The sequence below is a fragment of the Gavialis gangeticus genome, unplaced genomic scaffold (assembly GCF_001723915.1).
Source record: "Gavialis gangeticus isolate Ggan-Ray unplaced genomic scaffold, GavGan_comp1, whole genome shotgun sequence".
NCBI lineage: Eukaryota > Metazoa > Chordata > Crocodylia > Gavialidae > Gavialis > Gavialis gangeticus.
The window spans coordinates 240,318,059-240,343,373 of NW_017729032.1; the positions used below are offsets into that span (position 1 = coordinate 240,318,059).

The 25,315-nt window shown below is 38.7% G+C and overlaps 1 protein-coding gene across 1 annotated transcript in view; it reads right to left on the minus strand.

Moving 5' to 3' along the window:
- GBE1 (1,4-alpha-glucan branching enzyme 1) overlaps positions 1 to 25,315 on the minus strand; it is a gene marked incomplete at its 5' end in the record, with an annotated part of 443,948 nt that overhangs the window by 193,919 nt on the left and 224,714 nt on the right. Inside the window, 4 exons of the mRNA XM_019523899.1 lie at positions 16,895 to 17,104; positions 18,382 to 18,472; positions 24,092 to 24,227; positions 24,904 to 25,029. Coding sequence (XP_019379444.1) covers positions 16,895 to 17,104; positions 18,382 to 18,472; positions 24,092 to 24,227; positions 24,904 to 25,029 — 563 coding nt within the window. The remainder of the gene's footprint in view (positions 1 to 16,894; positions 17,105 to 18,381; positions 18,473 to 24,091; positions 24,228 to 24,903; positions 25,030 to 25,315) is intronic.

Below are 25,315 nucleotides of genomic sequence, written 5' to 3' on the forward strand. Positions count from 1 at the left end.
TCCCCACTGGATTCATGGGAAGGCTGGTCCCTGGAGGAGTTATTTCACTAGTTTAGGTGACCACTGCTTTTTTTGATAGCTATCAGACTCACAGGAAAATCAGGTATTCTTGAAACACAAGTCCTTTAGCAGAAGTAAACCTAGAAGGAGTCATTATTGACTCCAAGATGAATATGGGCTGACAATGTGGGGACGTGGTCAGGAAGGTTAACCACACTTTGTTACGCATCCATAGATGCATCACGACCAGGTCCAAGGAGGTGATCCTTCCCCTCTATGCGACATTGGTCAGGCCGTAGTTGGAGTACTGTGTCCAGTTCTGGGCACCGAATTTCAAGAGGGATGTAGACAGCATCAAGAAGGTCCAAAGGATGGCCACTCGCATGATCAGGGGCAGGAAGACAGGCCCTACGAGGAGAGGCTATGGGACCTGAACCTGTTCAGCCTCCACAAGAGAAGGCTGAGAGAGGATCTGGTGGCCGTCTACAAACTGACCAATGGGGACCAACAGGCTATGGGAGAGTCCCTGCTCCCTGGAGCACTACCGGGAGTAACGAGGAATAATGGCCATAAGTTGATGGAGAGTAGATTCAGACTAGATATCAGGAGGCACTACTTCACAGTCAGGGCGGCTAGGATCTGGAACCAACTTCCAAGGGAAGTGGTGCTCACTTCTACCTTGGGAGTCTTCAAAAGGAGGCTAGACAGACACCTAGCCAGGGTCGTTTGACCCCAACTTCTTTTCCTGTGCATGGCAGGGGGTCGGACTTGATGACCTTCTCTGGTCCCTTCTGACCCTACCAACTATGAAACTATAAGAAGTAGGAGTAGTTGGTCTTTATCATCCAGACATGTTATCTTAATAAAAAAGTTAATTTTCTCTGCAGTACTTCCACCTGCCTACATTAGTATACCCAGAGATTTTGTAACAATATAAAAACAAATACTTCAACTGTATTGTTCTCACAGGGATAATTATCTCATAATTCTACCTCCTGTTGTGGTTTAATACTTAATGCACTCATACCTCAAAGACATTAATTTCTCTCTTACATGTTTACTTTTTGCAAAAAGTTTAATATATTATGTTGTGATGATCTTGTTAAAAGATGTGGGGGTGGGGGTTGAGTACGGAAGCCCTAACTGAATAACTGCTACAGTACTAATAAAGAAAATACACAATATTAAATATCAGTAGGGGAAAGTGATGCGTATTAAAATGGTTTTGAGGGAACTGTGGATACTCATATAGGAATGCTCAGACAATGCACCAATGCAAGCTGTCTGAGAGGATTGTGTACCAAGGTAACTAGGGTAGAATAATGAAAGTCAAGTTGCTCAGGGAGAGATAGGAAGGGTAGGAAGCAATTTATTGCTTCCTTCTGCAACTTACAGTAACTGATGAACTTGGGCTGGGTTCAAATAAATCTCTTCTGCCCTGACTGCTTAGAAGAAATTATCTAATTGCCAGGGAGACGGAAAATAGCTAACCATGAAAGAGATCACCCTCCTGCCCCCCATCCCACCTTTTTAAAAATCAGACTACTTATTGAGTTGTCAAAATATACATTTTAAGCACATAAAAGTTAAAAACCATGACCTAATGAGTATTTAAATATTTAATTTGTTAATTTAAAAAAGGACAGTGTCACTGCAGTACTTTACAGTGGACACATCTACACATTCATTAATGCACTGGTTACTGTGCATTTAATTTAGTACTTGCATAACCTAGGAGGAAGGAAACTTGTTGGAGAAGGGAAAGAGCCAGTGGAATAACATGCACCTTGCTGAAGAAATGCCTTGGCCCATACAATTATTTGGGTATGTACAGATGTTACACTTAGAAGTTTGGTGGGTTAGACTGGGTAAAAAAATGGCCACCCAGTCTAACTTAGCGATTCCTCACATGAATCCAGTTCTTTGCAAATTAATTGCAGCACACACACACACATACATGGCAAGCGGGGCAGCAGGCTGAACAAATGGATATCATTATTAGGGCACATTGTCATTAAAAACTGACCTAAAGTCATCATCTCTTTTCTTAAGAGTTGTAACAATGGAAGAGACAGAATACAATCCAAGGAAGTGGTAAGGGGCCTACTGGAGGTAACAAAAACCAAAGAGGAAATAAAAATATATGGTGAAGACAAATATCATACTACTTGGGAGCCAGTCCCCCTTTTGAGACAGAGACACAGACTTTTCACATGATCTCAAATTACTTTCCAATCAAGTGCAATATTTCCATTTACCAACTTTTCAAGTTGTTAAGGGAGGTAACAAGGTCACCTCTTTATTCCCAGTCCTGTTCTTTAACTACCAGGCTACATTCCCACCCTGGGAGATGAGGGGATACTGCTGACTACCTATTTGTACATCCAATATAACATCAGTGTTGCAATCATTAAAGAAGCAAATGCATTTTTGCACAAGCATCTTGCATATGGATTTCATGTTAACACTGAAAACTATCTAAAACAGGTTTCTTCCACTGCAATTTCGCAATCCAAGGAATAGAGCTTTTCAACAGAAATTCCTTCTACAATTTCATGGCAATGAAATTATATTGATCAGAAAAGAATCTAGAAGAAAGCTTAACAGAGTCATTATTGAACTTTTCATTATTAATAGTATTGTAGTAGCACCAACAAGTGTAGCTAATAACACTTCTGTATAATTTTGCTCCCTTTCATCAATAACCCTGAACGTATGTGCTCTTATTTCCACCATTCTCTCCTAACTTGGCACAGTGTTGGCTTCAGAGTTCAGGTGAAACTGTGCAAGTGCTTAAATAGCACACAAATGCACAAAATGCTGAAGTCTCCCCCATTCTTGAATAGAATGGCCAGGGCAGCTACCCCTGGATCTGATCCTTGAAAAGAGACTATTCTCAGGCTGCAGTTGGCTAGAATAGACAGCTGTTGTCAGGGTATCTGGCTGGTCAGTCCAGGCAGGGACAAGTTCTTGAGTGGGGGCACCTGATCATCCAGTAGGGACACGTGATCTTGATCCCAGGCTAATTCAACTGCCCCAGTCCTCTGTAACTGGACTAGCTGCTGAGATAATCAGTCAGCCCTTTTAAGCACATCTGTAGCCTCAGGCTGTAGGCATGCTTTGACAAAAGCCTCAGTCTGCTCTGGCAAGCCTTGTGTTCACTGCTGTCTACTGGCTCTTGACTTGGTTTCAGCTTCCCCGACCTTGCTTCTAGGGAAGATCCAGAACTCGGCACCTGGCTCTCCGATTCTCTTGGTTTCTGATTTCAACTTGGACCCTATACTAATGTCTGATCTTCCTCTCTGCCATCCTGGGACCTGGTCTCACATTCCCTGCTCTGCTGATCCAGACTCTGATCAGATGCTCCAGTCATCTGTATCCCTACCCAGCTGACTTTCTGGTTGCCTTTCGGTGCCTACCTGCAAAAAAGGCCACCTACATCCTGGCTGAACCCTCACAGCTATCACTTGTGGAAGCAGCACTTTCACATGGATCCCACTGTGACCTACTGTAAGGGACTGGGTTGTAGGCAGTCTAGACCAGGGGTTATGCCACTGAGGAAAGGCAGGGGCCAGGACAGAGCCACACTGACAAATCCAGAGGAAAATGCACAACACAGGCCAGGGTATGGGTCTGGGAATTAGAATCCAAGTTACCAATTCCAAGGAATAATCCACAGGTCAAAGTTCAAGAACAAAGCCACACAGGGTCAGAAAAACAAGACATGGATTCATGGGGGAATACTAAACTGGAGTCTAGGAATAAAGCCAAAACCAGGATCAGGAATCAGGAAAGCCGGAGAGAACAGGGACCAGGAGGTTTGCCAAAGCAGACTGGGGTAAGAACAGCTGTCTGGCCTGGATGCTCCTGCCACAAGTGGGAATAAATGGGGAGACTGAGCTCCCAGTAGCCAACTGGAGCTTGACAACCAGAGACTTGAGGGAGGTGTGGCTGCACAGGCGATTAATATTGATACTTATGCACTTCATTTTGATAAGGATAGGTTCCTTTAAGATCCTTTAAGAGCAATGAGAGTCCTTAAAGAGCAACATACATTATTGGTTTTATTTCCAAAAATAAATAAATAAATACATGTATTAATGATAATAAATTATTATTATTATATCCATTAAAGAGTTTCTTTCCTGCATCTCTGCCCCACTCATATATAACCTGGACAGCTATTTGCAATTTGTTTCAGATAACGTAGTAAACAATGAGTAACTGCCACATTCCATGTAGTGAAACTGCTTTATACAGTCTCTCAAACTCTCTTTGTTTGCGATTGTTTCAACTTCCCTGAACTTACGCAGTTTTAAAATCCTTTTCCCCCTAGCTGTCATTCATGCAGATTTTCTTCTCTGCAATGAGTAAGCGTGTCAAAGGGGATTCAAAAGTGCCTGCAAACTACACAATTGTCAGCATCTTGGCACGCAGGCAGAAGTGGGACAGGGCTAAAAGGAATAACATCCACAGACAGAGGACTTCACATTTTTAAAGCAGAGTAGACCTTCACCTGCCTGATGATTTGGAAATCAGTCGGTCCTCAGCAACCAGAATATCAGGTCAATTATCTTTACACTCTTCTTCCCTATCTCTGCTAGAAGAGACTCTTTGCTTAATTGTTCTTTAAAAGAGGATTCTTCTGTAACGATTGATATATTGAAAAGAAAATTGGGGTTCTCTGCTTTTTCCCAGCTGTCAGTAGTCTTTTTATTGCCTCTAAATCACCTTACCATTTATATGTCATTGTTCTTACTCTTCTCCTCCATAAATATTATTATTCAAAATGGGCTCATAGCACCTTCTAATTGTTCGTCTAATCTGCTGCACTAAACACAGGCATGCTATGACACTGGCAGGCTTGTGCTGAACAATCAGTATTCCACTTATTAGACGGTAAGGAACAGATCTTTGCAGTGTGTAGACCCCAGATTGGTCTTGATTTCTCTCCAGTGTAACCTGTACTCACCTGATTTAGCCTGACTGTATGTACTTAAGATGGTACTGCAGCTGAATTTAAAATTAACTAACTGGTCAAAAGTAGGGACCACTATACTGCATTTTAAAATATACCATTAGAAGGGGAAGGGGGGAAAGAAAAGGAAAACTGGCTCTAGTATTTCACAGCCCTTTCTTATAATATAGCAGTACACTGCTTAATTACCATACAATCATTGTTTGTGCAGCTATGTTTTAGAGACTTTTCACACAGCTGTGTTTGCTAAGCTGGAAGTTAATAAAGGAAACTGGATACTTCAAAAGAAAATGTGTGTTCTCAAAAGACTGTAAGTTTTGGAGCATCTGTGGTTTTAAAGTCTCCTATTCTGTCATATCAATCTAAACCTAAAACAAAAAAAAAAATCTTCTACAAAAAAAAGTTATTAAACATTAAAGCAATTCTTCTGTAATATTTCTAGTTGTATATATTATAACCCATATGGTTAGGGCTGGACCTTTTTGCACACTATTATTTTAAATGTTAGCATAATATAGAAATTTAAAGCTGCAGTGCACCATTCTTTCTGTTGGTGGCTTAAAAAACCCTTATTCCTCCTTGTAAGGACAACTATCCTATTATTTGCTGTTTTTGTAAATATGCATCTACAAAGAATTGCTTGACAACTTTCATAATGTCATTAAGTATTCAAAAGAGACTATTTAAAACTTTATATATAGTCTTTATTAGTTTATCTATATTATTTTATAGCCTTATTATTCTTTATTATTATTAGTCTATATCTTTATTATTTTAATCTCTTTTTATATCAGAAGCTCAAAGCACAAATATATATCTTTTTTGCCCATCCTTACTGTGGAAAGCCATAAGCAGACTGTAGCTTTAAGTAACTACTTTGAAATCAAGGTAAGCATAATATGGTAATTTGGAATAATTCTTAATATACAAGACAAACAATGCATCTTTTCAGCTTTTTAGTCCTTATAGAACAACCATTACTTGTCCAAATTTGAATTCCAAAACCACATACTAGAGCGTAAAAAAACAGACCTTTCAGTTTGTTTTCAAAAAAAAGGGGAAAAGAGAGAGAGAGAACACCACATACCCCTCTCACACACTTTTAGCATTATGTTGTATCTCACACAACACAAATTATATGTCCTTTCATAGTACACAGGTTCTAGAATCAACATTGTACCAAAGCCACAAATTCAGCAGAAGTACTAATTCAATGATAAATGAACTAGTGATAGCTATTTCAGATGGCCTTCAGTCAAATCAGTTATATGTCCAAGATATCCCCAAGGAACACACACCTGTGATAAACCTGACCTGCCACTGGATGTCATTGCTACTGCATAAATGCACTTGGAGGAGTATTAACTGTAAAGTTTCACTAAAAAGTTCAGAAAAAGAATATTTCAAAACATGGACTAAGTTCTGAAAATGTTAGGTAGGCATATTATACATGATTCAAGTTATTCAGGCATCTTGCCATCCTCACAGGTGCATTAAGAAGAATACTGCAGACATACTAAAGAACACAGAAGTAAAAAAAACACCTAAACAAAAAGGTACACATTTAAAGTAAAATATATGATGGTGAGTGACACTCCTTTAAAATCAATATGTATCTTTTGTTGCACTAGATGATGGCTGTTTAAGTTCCAGCAGTCCTCCGATAGCATGCAGCAAGGTTTTACTACCACTAAGACATTATGAAATTCCAAACAGCTGGACAAGGAATCTCTTTTGCTACATCCACCTCCTATAATTCATGTGAGGAGCTGGGAAGCAATAATTACAGTCTGGCGATACAGATTGTTGATATAGATGTTTTAAGGCAGGGAGGTTACTAACTACAGCACAGAATAGGTTTGAGGAAAAAGAAAGTGTCTCCCCCCCCCCCTTTTTTTTTTTTTTAGTTATCTAACTGAATATTCAGAAAAAAACATGCGTTTAGGACGTGGTGTTTCAAGTGCCAATACATAAATAAATAAAGCAAGCAAGCAAGCAAGCATATAGCTTAATTCCCCAGGTTGAGTAAATCCATGTTCCAGAAGCCACAGAAATATAGTTAAGGTCTTTTAGGAAACAGTCATATGCAGTACCCTAAACACAGGCACATCACTGCCCCCCTATACAAAAAGGTTTGTATAGTTTGTAGAGGGAGGGTTTATCACCGAGTATCATTTTGTACAGATTGTTATGACTGTGTAAAAGAAGCCATAAAAATAGAGAAACTGAGGGAGCTGGTGGCAAGCAAACACCCTGTATATCCTGGAGGAATTGGGAGCAAAGCCTAGAGAGAAAGAGAGCTTTATGGCATAAACTGATAGCTGAATGAGGTTTCAGACCATGAGCAATGCATCTTTTGTTGTTTGCAGTGCTGCATTTAGGGAAATGGGACTAAGTCAGGACTTGAAGTCAAAGGCTAAGTACAGACATTCAGGAGATTAAATTGGGTTCAAAATGGCGACCCAATTTAAACTTAGCTCTTCCGACTGCCGACCTTACACTTACAGACCTGGTCTCAGTGACCAGCAACCAATCTAAACCTGTGACTGAACAAAAGTCCCATATACAAAAAAGCTTTGAGATAAACCTGGACCTATAAAGTACCAGACTCATTCGATTTAGAGGAAACTGGGGCACAGAACTTCTGTCCACTTCCCATGAGCAGCCCCGGGGCTGGGAAAACACAGCCATAGGCCCCAGCCTCGGGGCTCCTTTTTTCACAACCTGCTTCTTTTCCACCGGTCTATTTTTTGCATGTTGCACCTGCTTCCCCCACTCCTTATGAATCATGCCTGCTCTCTTAGCACACCCCATGGGTTGCACCTGCCCCCTACCCCCCATTCCCTGGCAGACCACTGATCCTCTCCAGCCTGTAAGACCACCAACCCCTGGCTAACCCCCCACCATTCTGACTTACCTGCTATTGGGCAGCCATTTAAAATTTATTTAACCGCTGCCTACCGCTCCGAAATGTCTGTGCTTAGCCAAAGGGATGCATGGCTCTTTGAGTAGATGTGATATCTTTTATTAGACCAACTGAGTAGTTGGAAAAACATTCTTAGCAAGCTTTTGGGTGCAATCACCCTTCTTCAGGCATAGGGAGCCTCTGCTGTTCTGAGACTCCAAGGAATGAGAGAAGGTAAAAGTGTGCCAGGATGTCAGTGAGAATGGAAATAGGTATAAATTAGAAAAACAAAAGGTAAAGGAAAGGGGGGGGGAGCAGGGGGAAAAGGCCAAAGGTGAGTAAAGGAGACACTAGACAAATGGATTGCATTCACCACCTGATTCTACTAATAATCTTCCCTTTCTAAACTAAAAAATAACCCAGCATCACACCTCAAGTTTTTGGCTAATAGTTTGTCAAAAGGAACAACAATATTCACAGGAATCAAAGAATGTTCGAACATGATTAGATGCAAAGAATGAAACACAGGGTCTCTCTTTCTCTCTCTTTTATATTTACTAGTTTGAGTTGTTTTGAAATAGTGATTGTCTGGTTTTAAAGTGTAAGTGTAAGTTTAAATTTTCAAACATAAACAAGCCCTAAAAGACATAATTAACATACAGAAAAATACAATTTAAATCACATGCTTGGGTGCCCACAGAATTACGAAAAAGGGAATTGGCCAACAAAATGTAATTATACCCTGTTAAAAAACCATGGCATTACCAAGCACAGACAGATTTTAACATTTTAAAATATATATTTGCCAAATAATAATTTAACAACGTGAATCTGCCTATATTGGGGCAAAGTGAATTTGAAATACCCAATTAAACTCTTCCCCCCCAGTCTAGACATGACCCCGATATTCTCCAGGTACTGCAACCTTACTTTGTCGACCCCTATACCTGAATGGATGTTCAAAAAGTGAGATTTCAGGAATAAGGTACGTTCATAACTTGTTTACTAGCAAACGGTAATTACCTAAAGGTAAAACCTTAATACAGAAGTAGTCTTCACTATTTAGAAAGATCATAGTATTGTTGAAAATCAGGGCTGGAAGGGGCCTCAGGAGGTCACCTAGTCCAGTCAACATGCCTCAAAGCAGATCCATCACTAAACCATTCCAGACAAGTGCCTCATCTGAAAAATGTCCAAGGATGGGAGATTCCACAGACTCTCTAGGTAACCTGTTCCAGTGCTTGACCATCCTCATAATTATAGAGTTTTTCTTGATATCCAACCTAAATTAAATTAATTTTGGACTATTTTTCCCCTTGTTGTGATTTAAGACCATTAACTCCTTCTCCAGTTCCCTTCAACCAAAGAAAATAGTCTATTACCACACCCTTGAGGTATTCCAAGACTTATGAAATCCACGGCTTAAATCTTCCACTCTCCCCTTTTTCTAGCATGTCATGTTTCCTAGACATCCAATTCATAATTGTTGCTTTCCAACGGACTCTAAATTTGTCCACGTCTATCTTGAAGTGCAGTGCATGAAACAGCACACCAGTATTCCAGGTGAAGCTCTACCAATGCTAAAGAATAGAAATTATTCCCCTTGACTGGCAAAAGATGCTTCTGTAAATGCAAACCAGGTTTTTTTCTATTTTTTTAAATATGCAACAAGAGCATACTATTAGCTTATATTCATGTCCTCTATAACCTTCAGGTCTTTTTTTTCCACATTGCTATTGCTTAGCCAGTCATTCCCCAGTCTGTATTTGTGCACAAAATTATTCTGTCCTAAGGGCAGGACTTTTTTTCCCCTAACATTTGGTTCAGTTAATTTTGGACTGCATTTTCCAATCTATCCAGGGCATTCTGAATGCTAATCTTATCTTCTAAAAGTTTGCAAATCCATCCAACTTGGTGCTTTCTGTGGATTGCTAAACATACATTCCACTCCATTCTCTACATTCATTCTCTCATACATTCTCTAAATCATCCAGGAATCCCAGCTCCCAGGGTGCACAGAGAAGGGGTTGGCCCATTTTTTTCCAGTGCCAAGGCTTTGTAACTGCATGGTTTCAAACCTGTTATTCACCTCAACAGATGGGCGCCAAGACATGACCAGCTGTCAGCTCTACTTTCCTGCACAAACCAGGTTCTCTTTGGTCTCCACTGGCTTCTCTGTTTGGCCATCTTCCCTGGACACCAATTTAAAGGGGGCACCAGAATGGTATCCTTAGCATCTGGAGAACTTGTGCCACAGAAGCTGAAGTAGCTCCTGTGCTCAAAAATCAAATTCCTTGCCCAGGGTGTCAAAAGTCCTTATTATGTTTTTAGTCTAAGTGTTAGGTTAGCTAATCTGAATGAGGTTTACTAATTAAACCACCCATGAAAACAAGGCATTTCTGTAACAACTACAATGACCACTACCACAGTAACAAAAAATAATAAATCAAGACCAACCTCCCTTAATCTCATGAGTAGAGGTGTATTGCTGATAGCACCCAATTTCCTTAGAAAAGCTCATTTATATTAGTTATTCATAAGCTAAACCATACTTTTATTAATAGTGAATACAAGGCTGAAAAATTGGTAGTTCCTAGGTTTCATGCGAGCTTGTAAGTTAAAGTAAAGCTCAGGTTCCATCAAACTTGCCTCAGCTTTCTAAGTTGCACAAAATGTAGGAACTGTTTACGCTTTTACCTTGTGCTTGTTCTCATGACCAGGGATCCTGGTTTTCTCTGATTTAAAAAAAAATCCCCAATTTTCAGGTTAAAAAATAAAAGTAACCCAAAATATTCACATTTTCATGATCTCAAATATATAGTTTTTTTAACCTGAAAATTGGTTTTTTGTTTGTTTTTTAATCAGAGAAAACCAGAATCCCTGGTCATGAGAACAAGCACAAGATAGATAGATAGATAGCTATAACCACATCTATATCTAGCTATATAGTGGTGTTTAAAATGTGGATTTGGGGTTCTTTTTTAACCTGAAAATAGGGGACTATTTTTTTTAAATCAGAGAATTTTTTTTTAATCAATTAATTTATTAAAGACTATCTTCATAAGTTTTGGTTGAAAACAACTTCAAAAAAAAGTTTGAAGTTATCAAAATATCCCCTTTTTGACATTTCAGTGTTATGTCTTCAAACACTTTTAATCATAAAAAGCTACCTATAGGAGAAAATAAATGTGATACAAAAATAAACAAAAGCATGCATATTAAAGTGCAAATTTTCAGATCACAAAAATACTTTTTTTTTTTAAACTTTGTCCAAACTGGACAGGAAGTGTTTTCCAAATGTTAAAAGCAGATACAAAAAAATCATTTCCTGTTCTACTGTAATTAAGAGATTGCAAATGATCTTCTTGACATAGTTAAGGAAACCAGAGACTGAAGGGATACTACGTGACTAAAGTCTACATAAAAAAAGTCTGAGATAAAAGGCATTCCCCTTAAGTACTTACACTGCATTATGGTCTAGGATAACTAAAACAAAATGATCAGGTTGTTCTCTCAGCAATTTTACATCACTAACTCCACTAATTTCATGAAAATTATTGGCAGGCACGGTTCTCTGAGTAGATGTGATCTCTTTTATTAGAGCAACGGAGTAGTTCGAAAAAAGTTCTTAGCAAAAAAATCCCCCCAAAAACTCAAACTGGATACCTGACAGTGGACAAAATTCAAACCTCAATTGCTACATTGACTGCTTCAGAGAAAGAATGAACAATGAAATACTCAACAAACATGACGATATCAATCTCTTCCCTCTCAGAAAGAATGGCCGTAGAATCTCTAAGATCTAACCACTATAAATAGTAATAAAAGCAGCAGATAAAAAGGAGTAGCTATAATTATCCTTAACCATGAACTACATAAAAGAAGCCAACAGACAACTCTGACACTACCTTCTATAAAAAAAAAAACTAGAGGAAAATCCTACTCCCCTTTTCTCCTCAAAACCACATCACATCATTTCCAACGGAAATGCATGAAAAACTTCAGGCCCTGATCCCTTTACTACCCAATCCGGGGGCTTTTTACCTGCCCCCTAAAATCCAGAAACAAAGAAACCTCGGCAGACCAATCATTTCAAACCATGGAACCATAAGAGAAGAAATATCAGGTTTCATCGAACGCATCTCAAAACTCCTCATCCCCCAAAGACCGAGTTTCATCCAAGACACAACTGACTTCCTGCAAAAACTCAAAAACATGGACCACCTTCCCAGAAATACCCTCCTAACCATCATGGATGTCACTATCTTATACACAAACATCCCACACCAGGATGGCATTCAAGTCTGCCTCACATATTTACAAGTACACACCTCAGGATATCATTAAACTCATATACTTCATCCTTACACACAATAACTTCAGTTTCAACCACCAACACTTCCTCCAGACTATGGGCACCAAAATGGCCCCACAATATGCCAACCTTTTTATGGCCCACCTAGAAGAAGACTTCCTTAATAACTGCACCATCAAACCCAAGCTATACCTGAGATGCACAGAGGATATCTTCATCATTTGGACTGAAACCCTGCAGTCTCTAATTTATTTTCATCAAAAATTCAACAATCATCACCCCTCCATCAGACTATTGCTTGAATACTCTAATACCGGCATTTCTTTTTTGGACACCACGATCTACATCCAAGATGGTAAAATTCAAACCACCATATATAAGAAACCCACAGACCAACATACCTATCTACACAGAACCAGCAATCACCCTAAACACCCCAAGAAAATAATTTAGAGCCAAGCTCTCTGATACCACCAGATTTGCAGCAAGGAAAATACCCATGATCACCATCTCAAATCTCAAAAGGGCCTTCAGCCAAGAAGGACACACATCCAGAGAGACAGGTCACACTTCTGAAAGAGCCAACTGGATAACACATGAAGATATGCTGCAGTACAAAAAGAAAATCCCCACCAATTGCACACCACTAGTTATGACATATCACCCTTCCCTGGAACCTACAAAGAAAATCCTCAAAAGATTGAAACCTATACTACAAGACAACCCCATTTTTAAAGAGATCTTTACAGAACCACCCATCCCAGCCTTTATACAAGCACCAGACCTCACTAATCTCATCACCAGAAGCAAACTCCTTATGACCCAAACCACACCCAAGGGATCAAACCATGCCAGAACAAGAAATTCAAAACCTGCTAACACATCTCCACCACCCCCACTACAGCTACACTCCACAACAGAACCATCACCATTCTTGGATCTTACACCTGCACTTCCAGAAATGTTATATATATCTCATCCAGTGCACCAAATGCCCCAATAGAAAATATTTTGGAAAAAACAAACAATTGTGCACCAGAATGAACGTACACCGAAAATCTATCAAAAGACAAGAATACCCAGCTATCTGTGGGGCCCACTTCTCACACGACAGTCACTCCCTCTCCAATCTCTCAGTTCTAATCCTCAAAGGGAACTTACAAAACTCCTTTTGTAGACGATCCTCAGAATGTCATTTCATAAATCTACTTGATACATAGTCACAGACTCAATATAGACACTGGATTTATGACACATTACATCCTGCCTGACATCTGATTCACCAGGTACCTGCCTAGCCTGAACCCTTACATTCGTCTTCGTCTTTTCCCCCACCTTTTCTCCCCTCCCCTACTTTTCTGCCTGTTTGTCTTCCTGATTTCAAACTATTTCCTTTTTCACTGAGATCCTCTTTTTTGCTTTATATAAAAATGTCTATGGATCCTTGCCACTTTCTATTGTATTTAATATTCACAGTCACCTGTCTAGCTGAGTGAATAATCTTGAAAACCTTGCGAGACAAATTATATTTCTTTAGATCCTGGCTTTCATACTGAAATCAACAGATCGTACTGATAATGAAACTGTTCCTTAATATTCATGACAAGAACATTCATTTCTCTGGATTTTGAAATAAATTTAGCATTCTTTGCATTAAAAGTTTAAGTAGCTAAGATTTAATAGCTCTTTTCTACAAAAAGAGAAAGATTTTGGCACAAGTACTGTATAGCAGAAAAGTTCATAAAACACAACAGTAAAGAGAGAAACCAGCTAGATAATACTGCAGTATCCCCAACCCCTGCCGTTTTTACAAGTCTTAAGCAATTAAATCATGTTCTCAACAGTCCTTATATAAGTTTTCCTTAGATGCTAGCTCCATTCATTTACCAGCATGGAAATAAATTTAACTATAATTAATCAAGGCCTGAAATAACTGTCATAGCATTATTCTAGTCCCGTGATTCTCAACCAAGGTGCCAGTCTTGTCCCTGCCTGGCCAATCCCCTAACCCCACATTGCTCAGGCCCTTCTACAGGGAGATAAGCAGTGTAATAACAAATTAGTTTGTGAAACTGAGTGCTGCTGATTCACATAAGTTTTGGAGGGATGCCTTGAATCCAAAAAGATTTAGAACTTCTGTCCTAGTCTAATCAAAGAACATTTCCATTTAAGGAAACCTTTAACCATTTCCTTGCAGTTCTGTATTTCAAACAGAGCAGAGGAGCATATTAGCATCTCTGCTAGAGAAGATTCTGCCCGTATCAAAACACTTAATTTACAGCCAAGCTTTTGGGTCTCCAAAAGCATGCCTTGAAAAATATATCTGAGAAGCACCATCTCTTCACACAAAGAGCCAGCAGAATTTCAGAGTGCATTTCACTGAATTAACACCCTGCCCAGCAATTAGCTAACTATTTGTTTCTTTACAGAGCAGTAAAGACAACTGCACCTTGAACATCAGACCATAGTTTCTATGGAATCCACATCCTTTGTCCTCCACTTGTGGCTTCAACAATAATCATTTGCAAGTTTTGAAAATTCATCGCAAGTACATACAAAATGTGCATCTCATGCTGTGGAGAAGCATATGAAAATTAATTCATCATGGAAACTAAACCTAAAACAATTTCTGAAAGACTCAAAGTACAATAAAACTATCAAGTAGCAAATATTCTGCACCTCAAAGTAAATTTAAGAAATAATGGCTTGTCCTACTCAGTGTTCATTATTTTGTCTACACATTAATCCTAAGTGCTGACTTGACTTTTTCATATAAATTCCATAGTTTAGCATTTTTCTTCAAAAAATGATCAGAGTGCTGGAACAGATTATATAGAGAAGTTGTGGAATATCCATCATTAGACGATTTTTAAGTACAGGTTAGACAAACATTTGTCTTGAATAGTTCAGGCAGGAATAATCCTACCTTAAGTGGCAAAGGGAGAAATGGGGGGAGGAGTAAGGGGGGTTAACTAGATGACCTCCTGTGTCCCTTCATCCCTATTTTTCCTCTGTTCCTCTTATTCTAAAAGGCATAGCTGTTCATGGATAACGACCACTGCCTTTTATTTAAGATTAAATGAAAATCAGGTAGCTGAAACAGCAGCAGGTTTTACCAAAAACACAGCCGCATGACTCTTTGAAAAGCAAAGATTTTGCTGGATATAGCTTTGTGCAGGTTTACATCAGTGAAAGAGGTGAAAAAAGGCTAGACAGAATCAGCTGCAGGGAGAGAAAAAGCTGAGGACACAAACAGAATAAAGATTGGGAATACCATCCTAAAAAAGGTTGTGCACCAATTTTAGACTGAAACCATGAACAAAAAGGCAGTTTTTGTTCACCCTAATTATTTGATGCCTGCTGCATTCAGAAACAGGACTTGATACAACCTGAGGCTTCAACAAATAACTGACTCCATTACTAATTTATCTTCCTACTGGGAATGACCCATACCTTCCCAAATTTGCCTAAGCTGAAAAAGAAGTAACATTCTCATTTAATGAGTACCTAAAGAGCACATTATGCCTGTGTTTGGATATTGTTGAAATTAAAGCCGGTCATAGAGACCTCCAACTTAGTTTATCAGAAGATGGTTTTAGAGAGCAGCCAGACGCCACCCAATCCAAAAGCAGTTTGATAAGCAGTAATAACAAAACAACTTTTTATCATCATGAATTAACTGAGTGCTTTAATTGGAGTGGTGTTGTTAAAAAAAAAGGCTATTATAAACAAAAGGTAAGTTAGAAACAGCTTCACAGACACTCTCTATACTGGCTGCTCAGAGAATATCAAATGAAATTCAAATCCTCAGTCACAGTCTTCCAGATGCTCCTTTAAACTGGCTTAAGTTGCATAAGAGACTGCCTCTGAGACAGTGACCTCCCTGAACAGTTACAATCTCATCTATAAATACATGGACCTCTCAGTCAAGCCCATGAGAGCAGCAGGAAAAGCCATGTTGGCAGCTGATCTGAAGCTATGGAACTCTGTTCCAAATGGGGTAGACAACCACAAATCACATGATTTTCACAAAAACAGTACAAAAACTTGCTTATAAAATTTGTTCCCTATAGCTGCAGTCCCTCATGCAGCCAGTGCACTGTAGTAGATTCTTTCAAAAGATAAGTGCATCAGGAATCACAAAACCAAACAAAACTCAAAAAACCTGCACGCATACCTGCATCAAATGTGAAGCTTTGTGCAACGTTAATGCTTTGTTTTGCAAACAGATCCCATGGGGACGATGGTATAAACGTGTAAACACATTATTAAACATACAACCATTAGCATTCCCTGAGGTTAATGCAGCTACGTTCTAAGTAATACTGTATCTGGGTATGGACAAACACACTCTTAGGGCAGCTTCAAATGGGAAGACAAAGTTATTCCTCAAGAGTGTGAAGCACATGTTAGGTTATAATGGTTACACGTGCATGTTCCCATAGCAATGTAAGTGAGTTAAATTACTAACTTTCACCTAGATGAAAAAGTCTGAGTGTTTTTGCTACACATGCATTGCTACAGGTTCATGAACATGTAACAGCTGCAGCATAACATGTGCTACGTGGTTCAGAGCAGCAGCTTTACCTCTGCATTTTGAGGTCATTCTAAATATTCCCCTGTTGATTGTTCATATCTTGTTTCATTTACAGTAAAGCCTGACTAAGAAAACACTATTAAATTGTTTTATACGTACTTTGAATAATCAAAAAGTCTGCTGTCCCAAAGACCATGCATTCCTTTAGGTCCAGAATGAAAAAAACAGGAGTCTGTGCCATCAAATTTGTTCAAACCATCCTCCGAGTTCTTTGATGCATGACTGTGCACAACATCCAATAGTACAGTAATTCCCATTGAGTGGGCAACATCAATCAATTCCTTCAGGTCATCTGGGGTCCCATAACGACTACAAGAATGAAAATACAACATATTAGGACATATGCAAATATAGTTTTAAAACAAGAGCTGAATATGGTACACATTGCAGCAAATTTTAAAATTGAGAATACCTAAAATCACATAAGATAACTGCTGTGCCTCCTACTCTACACAATGGAGTAACAACTGTACAGTAAAGTGTAATAAAATATTAAATTAAAAGACAACCAGATGTAAGTTAATTACAAAATACTGGGAAAAATTATTAAAAACTACCATTAAGGTATGCTAAAGTCTTTCAAAAAATGATTGGGCAAAACTTGATTATTTTCATGCCTCAGAAGGAAAAATAAAGGGTTACCTTGATAAAACTGATTTATCAAAGTGTTCAATTTTTAATTCTTTACATTTTAGACCATCTAAAAGAAGTTCCTACATAGATGGAATTAAACAATACATAAACGTGGAACTTGGTACGAGGTAAAAAAATATAATACAGTTAAAAAAACCCAATAAATACTCTGTTTCCCACATGTTGTAAGCTGTTGTCATACACTGACTTGTTTTGCATCATAATACCATTTATTTCAAACTTTTCAGTAAGGTCTATCTTAATATTGCAACGTATAGTTTGTTCAACTAATTAAAGCAATTAAAGCTTCCTGATGGACTACATTTTATAGTGTCACTTGAAGATTCATCAAGAAGATAATCTTCAGGTTTCCTATTGCTTTCATGAACAATTCATCTTCATCCTTTGCCCATTTCCACAAACTGGTGGGCCTGAAATCTCTCTCAACACAATATGTTATGAGCATGTAATTAATTTATTTCCTAATAAACATACAGAGGCACTTAGTTACAGTACAGCACTTTTTTGAAAAGTAAAATGATTAGAAAATACTGTCATGAACAAATGCCCTAAAGATATTTTTTTAGCCACAAAAAATGCACGTTTTTCTCTGTCAATTATTGAACAACATAGGGACCACAGAGGCATTTTTAAAAAAAGGCACATAGCTAAGGCCCTATGAGATGGAAAGAGCTTTGCCAATTAAAGTTACTCATGATCTTTTCATTAATCTTGCATATTATATTAAACCTATCTACAGAATAGCTGATAATTATACAAATCTAGTCACAAATTTATTAAGAAAAGAAACTCTGTTTAAAAAAAGAAAGAAAAAGAAAAAAGGATATTTGGGCGAGATACCAAAATCCTTACTGTACATTAGACATATTTACCTAAATTTAAACACTGCTTCAATACCAACAAGGTGGGGGAGATAGGCATTTTATGCATACCTTGATGCTGCAAAAAAACTTGTTATCTGGTAACCAAAACTGGCATAGTAGGCATGCTCCATAATAGCCATCAACTGAATGCAATTGTATCCTGTTTATAAAAGTAAAAGCAAAACAAAACAAACAAAAAACACATAAGAAATTATATTCCTACAAACTTGCATAATTGTTTGATAAAAGTACTTACCTCTCATACTATATCGATTTCTGAAGTACCTTTTTTTCTTAACTAGTTCTAAATTTCTCATGTAAATTTAATAATTAACCAACTTGCAGTCACTCTTAAAAAGTAGTGTCACCTTAACATCATATACTTGTGTGCCCTTCCTATAAAAAATGGGAAGGGCAATTTCTCAAGTGATCTACATATGACTAGATATATTGAATCCCTTGGTTTTTAACAAGCAATAAATGATATGCAAATATAATCTTAATTTGACTTCAGAATATTAACTATGCCAATCTGCATGCCCTGAACTTCAGTTGCACTTTTGATATTTACAGTGTTGATCAGGAAAGCAAAACAAGAGTGACTGATTATGTGTGCTATACCTTGTGCTTTACACGACTTTTCTTAATATTTTAGACACATTTTTTACTCCTTTTTTAATCATTACCTTTTTAAAAAAATCCAGACTCATTTCCCTAAAGGGATCTTTTAAAAAAAGAACATTAAAGCAGTGGTATTCTGCATTGAGCTTAGTGAAACAGATGAGAACCAAGAAAAAACGTCCCTCATCCCACCCAAAATGTTTTACTGTGATATTAAATGAAAAAAATCTAAATGGAAAATAACATTTTGATGATTAAATCACAGCACTTTACATAAATCTTTACCAAGCTAACTTTAATGTCAGCAAATGAAGACTATCAGCGAAGAATAACCTTCAGGTTTGCTGAAGTCTGTTGAGAATACAGCTTCTCTATTTTTAATGTAAAAAAATCTTCAGCATGTTTAAGACTATTCTTCAGCATAACTCTATCCTGATTGTTTAATTTAGCTGTTACACCACTTTTATTTGATTGTGAGGGTCAAAAGTAAGAGTTACTGTTACAGAGATAACTGGCATCAACTCAGCAATGTCTGAAGTCTGTAGCCATTTTACAATTCAGGTTCAATCCATTTATTGTTACTTACAATACTTTTGTATATAAACAGTACAAACTGCATCGGATTATTCTCATTCTATTTACTTGCTGTTTATCTTGCTATTTATGATGCACATACTTCTACAAATCATTAATATTTTATCATTCTTAAATATTCATTTAGAATTAGGAATAAATTAGCACTGAATACATTTCAGAACTGTGCAAAAAATAAAGTGCCCCTGAAGCAACTTCTTTAAAAAAAAGCAACAACTTAAGTAGGCTAGACGACAAATAATTAAACTTGTAGGAACATAATCAGTCATTCCCTGTATGCTTGATTTAAAGTTTATAATATTTTTTTACCCCATACTTCCATTTGCCATTCCATACTTTTTTATTTGCATTTATATAAACATACACACACATTCTGGAAAGAAGATTTGCTTATTATGAACAGAAAACCACAATATTAAAAACCATAAATCTATGCTTCAAGTATACTTGAAGTTGAGGGTCATCAACGTACAGAACTGTTTATATCCTGCCAACTAGACTTCAGCAACAGCTCAACTTCAGCAACAGGTGAATATAGTATTTTTTTAATTACTTTGGGCATGTATACATCTGTGAGAGCCACTCAAATTAAAGCGCCCAGAACGTCTCGTGTATCATTTGAGCTTTAGTTAAAGTGCCCCCATAGCCATTATTACGCATGAGGATGCCGATACACAGGACACTAGATTCTGCTCCAATGTGCTACAACCATATCATGTCAGAGGAGCCATGTTGCTCATGTACAGGCACCCTTTAAGTAATATTTATGTCTGGTTTAAATAATATGTGGATGGAAGTAATATAGCTACCATCTGGCTTCATATCTGCTTGTAATCTACCTTTCAATTGCTTGTTTCCACCACACCCTCCTGCTTTATCCTCACACAATTCAGATTCAAAGATTCCCTATGCCTACAAATGGACAACAGTGCCATCAGCAGACACATCCCCCAACAAAGCAATATTTTTATAACAGACTATGAAAACATAGCCATAGAGAGGTCTGTATTATGTTTGTCCTGGAAGAAAAGTCTTTTTCCTCAGCACAAAAAAAGTATAAAGCTATTCAAGCGATTTCTTGCACATCAGAACTAGCTCTTCTTCAAGCAAGTAAGATCGATTCCTTCTAGGAAGGTCTCCCGCTTCCCATACTAACTTGAATGGATGTACACTTCTCACAGGTGTTGAGGACAGCTAATATCCCAGTCTTCTGCTCTCCCTCTCTGCCTTCAAGGTTCCTTGCCCAGAAGCAAGTTTCGAGGGAGTCCTGTGGGGAACAATTCCCTCTTGCTCCTCCCCACCACCAATCATTTTATTGACAGAACAGGCTGTCAAATGAACTGGCTCCCCTCCAAGGGCAGGGATGACCCAAAGATGGCTTTAGTGCCCCTGGCTAGGGAGCTGGTCCATGTGCTCCAGCTCCTGGACTCTAGAAGACCTATCCAAGGCTTTTGAAATCCGCTTCCACTAGATGTGGTCTTTCCTCCATCTTCAGCATGTGGACACATGGGAAGTAGTCCATAGAGAAATTCCACCAGGACTTTAAAAACTTCCACCTCTCCACCAAACTGACTCCTGAATACTTCACCTAACCTGTTCATTTCTGGAACACCGCTGTGAAATTGCAATGGCAACACCATCACCCTGGGATTGCTTCCTATCCAGTATCCCTGCTCTCTGCTACCTAATTCACAGCATCTGATACTGTAAATTTTCATTCATGCCTTTCTGAATACGAGTTAGTCTTTAAGGTGCTGATTTATCCTCCTTCTTCTATGAATAAACTAGGATTTGCCAGAAATACCAGATATCATGGCAAAAGTTATTTTCCTTTCTAATCACAGGAAGTCATGTCTCATCATCGCTGACTGAAAAGAGCTAGCAAGAGAATGTTACATGATATAGAACAGCACCCAGGACACAAAAATAGCTATATAAAAAAAGCCCCAGAAACCACATAGACTAACAGCTTGTCCAGTTTTCTGAGGAAATCACAGCAGCAGCTTCATCTACATACCTAGCCTCGATAATAATATATTACAGCTCTTTTCTAAAATAAAATTGCTTATGTTAACAATTGCTTTCCAATACTAGAAAACAGTTTTAAAATGATACAATTTAACACATTTCAGTCAGTAAGCTGAACCAACAGAACCAATAATTGTTTCCTTTTAGCTAGATGTACATTAGTAGAACTAATAATTGCAAATAGATTATCACCCAATGACTGTCATGCATAAAAGAGTTTCTTTCACTCTGAACACAAATTGCCCTGCAATATTTATCTATGCCTTTGGAATAATATTGTACTTAAAAATGTCAAATGGAATATTTTTGATCCACATACATGACTATGGACTTAACTGTTTCATTAATACAATTTTTACTGACTTAAAATACCTTTTTAAAGCACATTAAATTATTCCTCTCTCCCCTTTCACTCCTCTACATTCCATCCAGCCCCTGTACCAGGATATCTCTAGCCTCTTGAAAGTGAATGGAGAGCTACATGCCCCTTGCCAGCATGTAGAAACACCCAACAGGGCTACCCGCTCTCTGGACTACCGTATGCTTTACACATTGAGTTGCTGTTCCATCCACTACCTGACAGGCCTGGCCCTGCCATCAGCTGCAGACCCTCCAGTTAAGGTGACAGTGTATGTCAATGGCATGGTCCACCTGTGATGCAGAGTAGTGGCTGCCAGGTTGTTGATGGCCAGAACCGAAATAGAGAGATGGGTGAGTCTAGGAAAATATCCAGGGCTTCAAAGCCTTTGTGGCACCTGGACAGGTCTCCAGGTAGGTCAAGGGGCGGGGGGTGAATATCAGCCCAGACACCCAGTAGAAATGTGCCAGTTTTGACCCAGGTAATATAAGCTGAGGAGGCACACTTGTAGACCTGTTGACACTAAATCAAGGGCTGGACTTCACTCTCAGTGTTCACAAAGGCCAAGGACAGAAATTACACATAAGTGATTGGAAACCAGTTCAAAACTGCAACACAGCAGAAGTTCAGTACACAAACTGCTTTCAAAATGGTCAAAACCAACTTAGGATAAACCTGGATGGATGTATTATCAGACTTAACTGATTTAGGTTAAATTGATTATTGAACTTCTGTCCTAGATCCCCTCCAGATTCAAGCTGTCTGCTCCAACAGAGCTAGGAGGTGGGCTCTAGCAACCCCCTCCCCCAGCTTCTGGTCTGAGCCACAGCAGGCATAAAATCAAAAGTGAATGTCTGTTCACTTACTTATTGGTTCAATCTACGCACCTTAAACTAACCTGCAAAGATTGAATCAATTGAGCTTTGTGCTTTTTAGACTGTCAGTACTTAGCCAAAAAGTCATGTGATTGGCATGTGCTGTCACCTTAACTGGAGGGTCTGCAGCTGGAGCTGCAGCTGATAGCAGGGCTGGGCTCATCGGGCATGGCTGCAACAAATGGAGCAGCAATTCTATGTTTAAAGTATTCCCGAGATAGGGCAGCCCTGATGGTTGCCTCTGTATGCTGGACAAGCCCTTCCCAATAGCAACTCACTAAATAAACCCCCTCTACTACTGCCCATTTTCCTGGCTGAGGACAACAACCAGTGTGCCAGGCCCAGGACCCTAGAGTCCCTCTCTCTAACAAGAACAGAGGTGGGATGTGCCTTGAGATCCTGTCTGAGGAGGCACTGTACACACAAACAGTCAAAGAGCAACATGCTCATGTCCTCACTGCCTGCCCTGATGCAACTTGAAGACGGCACTTAGCAGTAACTCCACCAAAGCAAGCCTGGCTGGGCTGGTGCTTCCTATACCACCTACCCACTGCCAAGAGAACTGGTGACCTCCAGTGGTTGTATGGGACCCTGGCTATACTGGTGATCTGTACTTTCTGTGAGGAGGAGGTGAAAGACACTCTCTTCCATGCCTTCTTGAACTGATCCCTGGCTGCAGCCACTCTTTACTACCTTCAGCATCTCTCTGGCATGCAGGACTTGGACTTCTCTGAGACTGTACATCTTCTCTATCTTGTACTGAGCAGCAAAAGGGAGTGTGATCTGCCCGACCAATTTCCAGCTGGACCAGGCCAAAATTGTGACTCTGAAAAGCTGCAGAAACCAGCTCGCAGGGGCCAGCTCTGATGACTCCTTCCAACTCTTTTACTTCTTGGACTAGGCACATGCCACACTTGAATCTGGACACTACACCTTACACAAAAATATCAACCAGTTTATATCACATTAGGCATAGGCTCTGTAAGGTGGGAGATGGACACCTGGTGCTACCTATGTAACCCCATAAGAGACATGGGGGGAGGTGTCTTTCACCCTTAAGCAACATGGTGGTTTTTTGTTACTAACAAGTATTTTTTGCTAGGCCCCTGGGAGGCCTACACCCCTCTGTACTTTCACCATTTGTTTAATATCTGTATAATAAAGATTTTTTTAAAGTAAAAAAAACAAAAAAGTCTCTCTCTTTCCTCCCACTCCTCCTTCCCCATCCCCCCCCATTTATCTTTTCTAATAAGAACAGACTCATAAAAAATTTATCTCTGCAAAAATCTCTGTTATTACTTACCGAGATCCTTTATTCTAGGTAGTACATTGTAAGTAAAGTTTTTATAAGAAGCTATTTTCCCTTCAGGGGAAGCAATTCCCACATGAGACTCGTAGATTCTTAGGCTTTTCGGTTTCTCAGGGGAAGGATGTCTACTCTATAAAACAGAAAATGGTCATCATTAGGGCACAACAGCTGAGAAGCATATTTTGTTGGCTATAAAAAATTTAAAATATACAGTTAGGAGAAAAGAGCTAACATTAAACTTAAAAAAATAATCAAATAACACTACAGTTATAACACTGCAATATCCTGCAGAATCTTGTTGTTAAATACTGTACAGGCAAAAAAGTACTTTCAATGTTGAGACTGAATACTTCCCATCTCACTTCTTGCATGAGAAACTGAGTACCCTTGACTTGACACCCTTAGAGACATATTAATATTTGTGTGGTTCACTTCGCTAAGTGCTGACTTTGTTTGAAAAAAAGTGACTTAAAAAAGGTCAATTCCTCTTTCAGCACTCCAGCTTTTGTATGTATTCAAAGTCATATCTACCCACTCTAATGATGTAAAAAATCCTTTTAACACCAGTTAAATACAGCATGCAGTTTTAAATACCCTGCAGAATGAAACTCTAAAAATGCAGGGGAATCTTCTGATTACTGAAAGGTTTATAATTTTCTTCTCTATCGTAAGCAAAACAGTTACCCAGGTAAATAGCATGCTAAGGTAACTAGGTACCAAGCTGTATGCTGGATAACTTGTATTTCACAGCAAACAAAAGGAATACGATATGAAACTTTTTTTTTTTAAAAGGGACACAAGCTTACAAGATATGGTAATGGTGGTTCCCAGTGCATCCAGTCATAATTCACTTTGCCCTCCTCACGAATTACATATTTTGCCCAAGGTGAAATGCGGTAAAGGATCTCTCCACTTCTATTACGGATCACCAACTGCAAAACAAAATAAAGAGATTTAAAAGAAATCACACACACACACACACACACACACACGAGTTTAATGTTATGCAACTTTTGTTAGGCAAACTGCACCAGAAAGCATTACACATGATTTAACAGAAAAACAAAAGTGCAGGTAAATCAGCTCAGACAAGGGCCAATGGATGTGCGTCTGCAAGAGCTGAACTCATGGTCTAAACTGCAAAATTTAAAATGTTTAGCAGTGCTTCCCTCAAACATGTTGCCTATTTCTCTGCTTATTATTTTCCAGGTCAGAAAA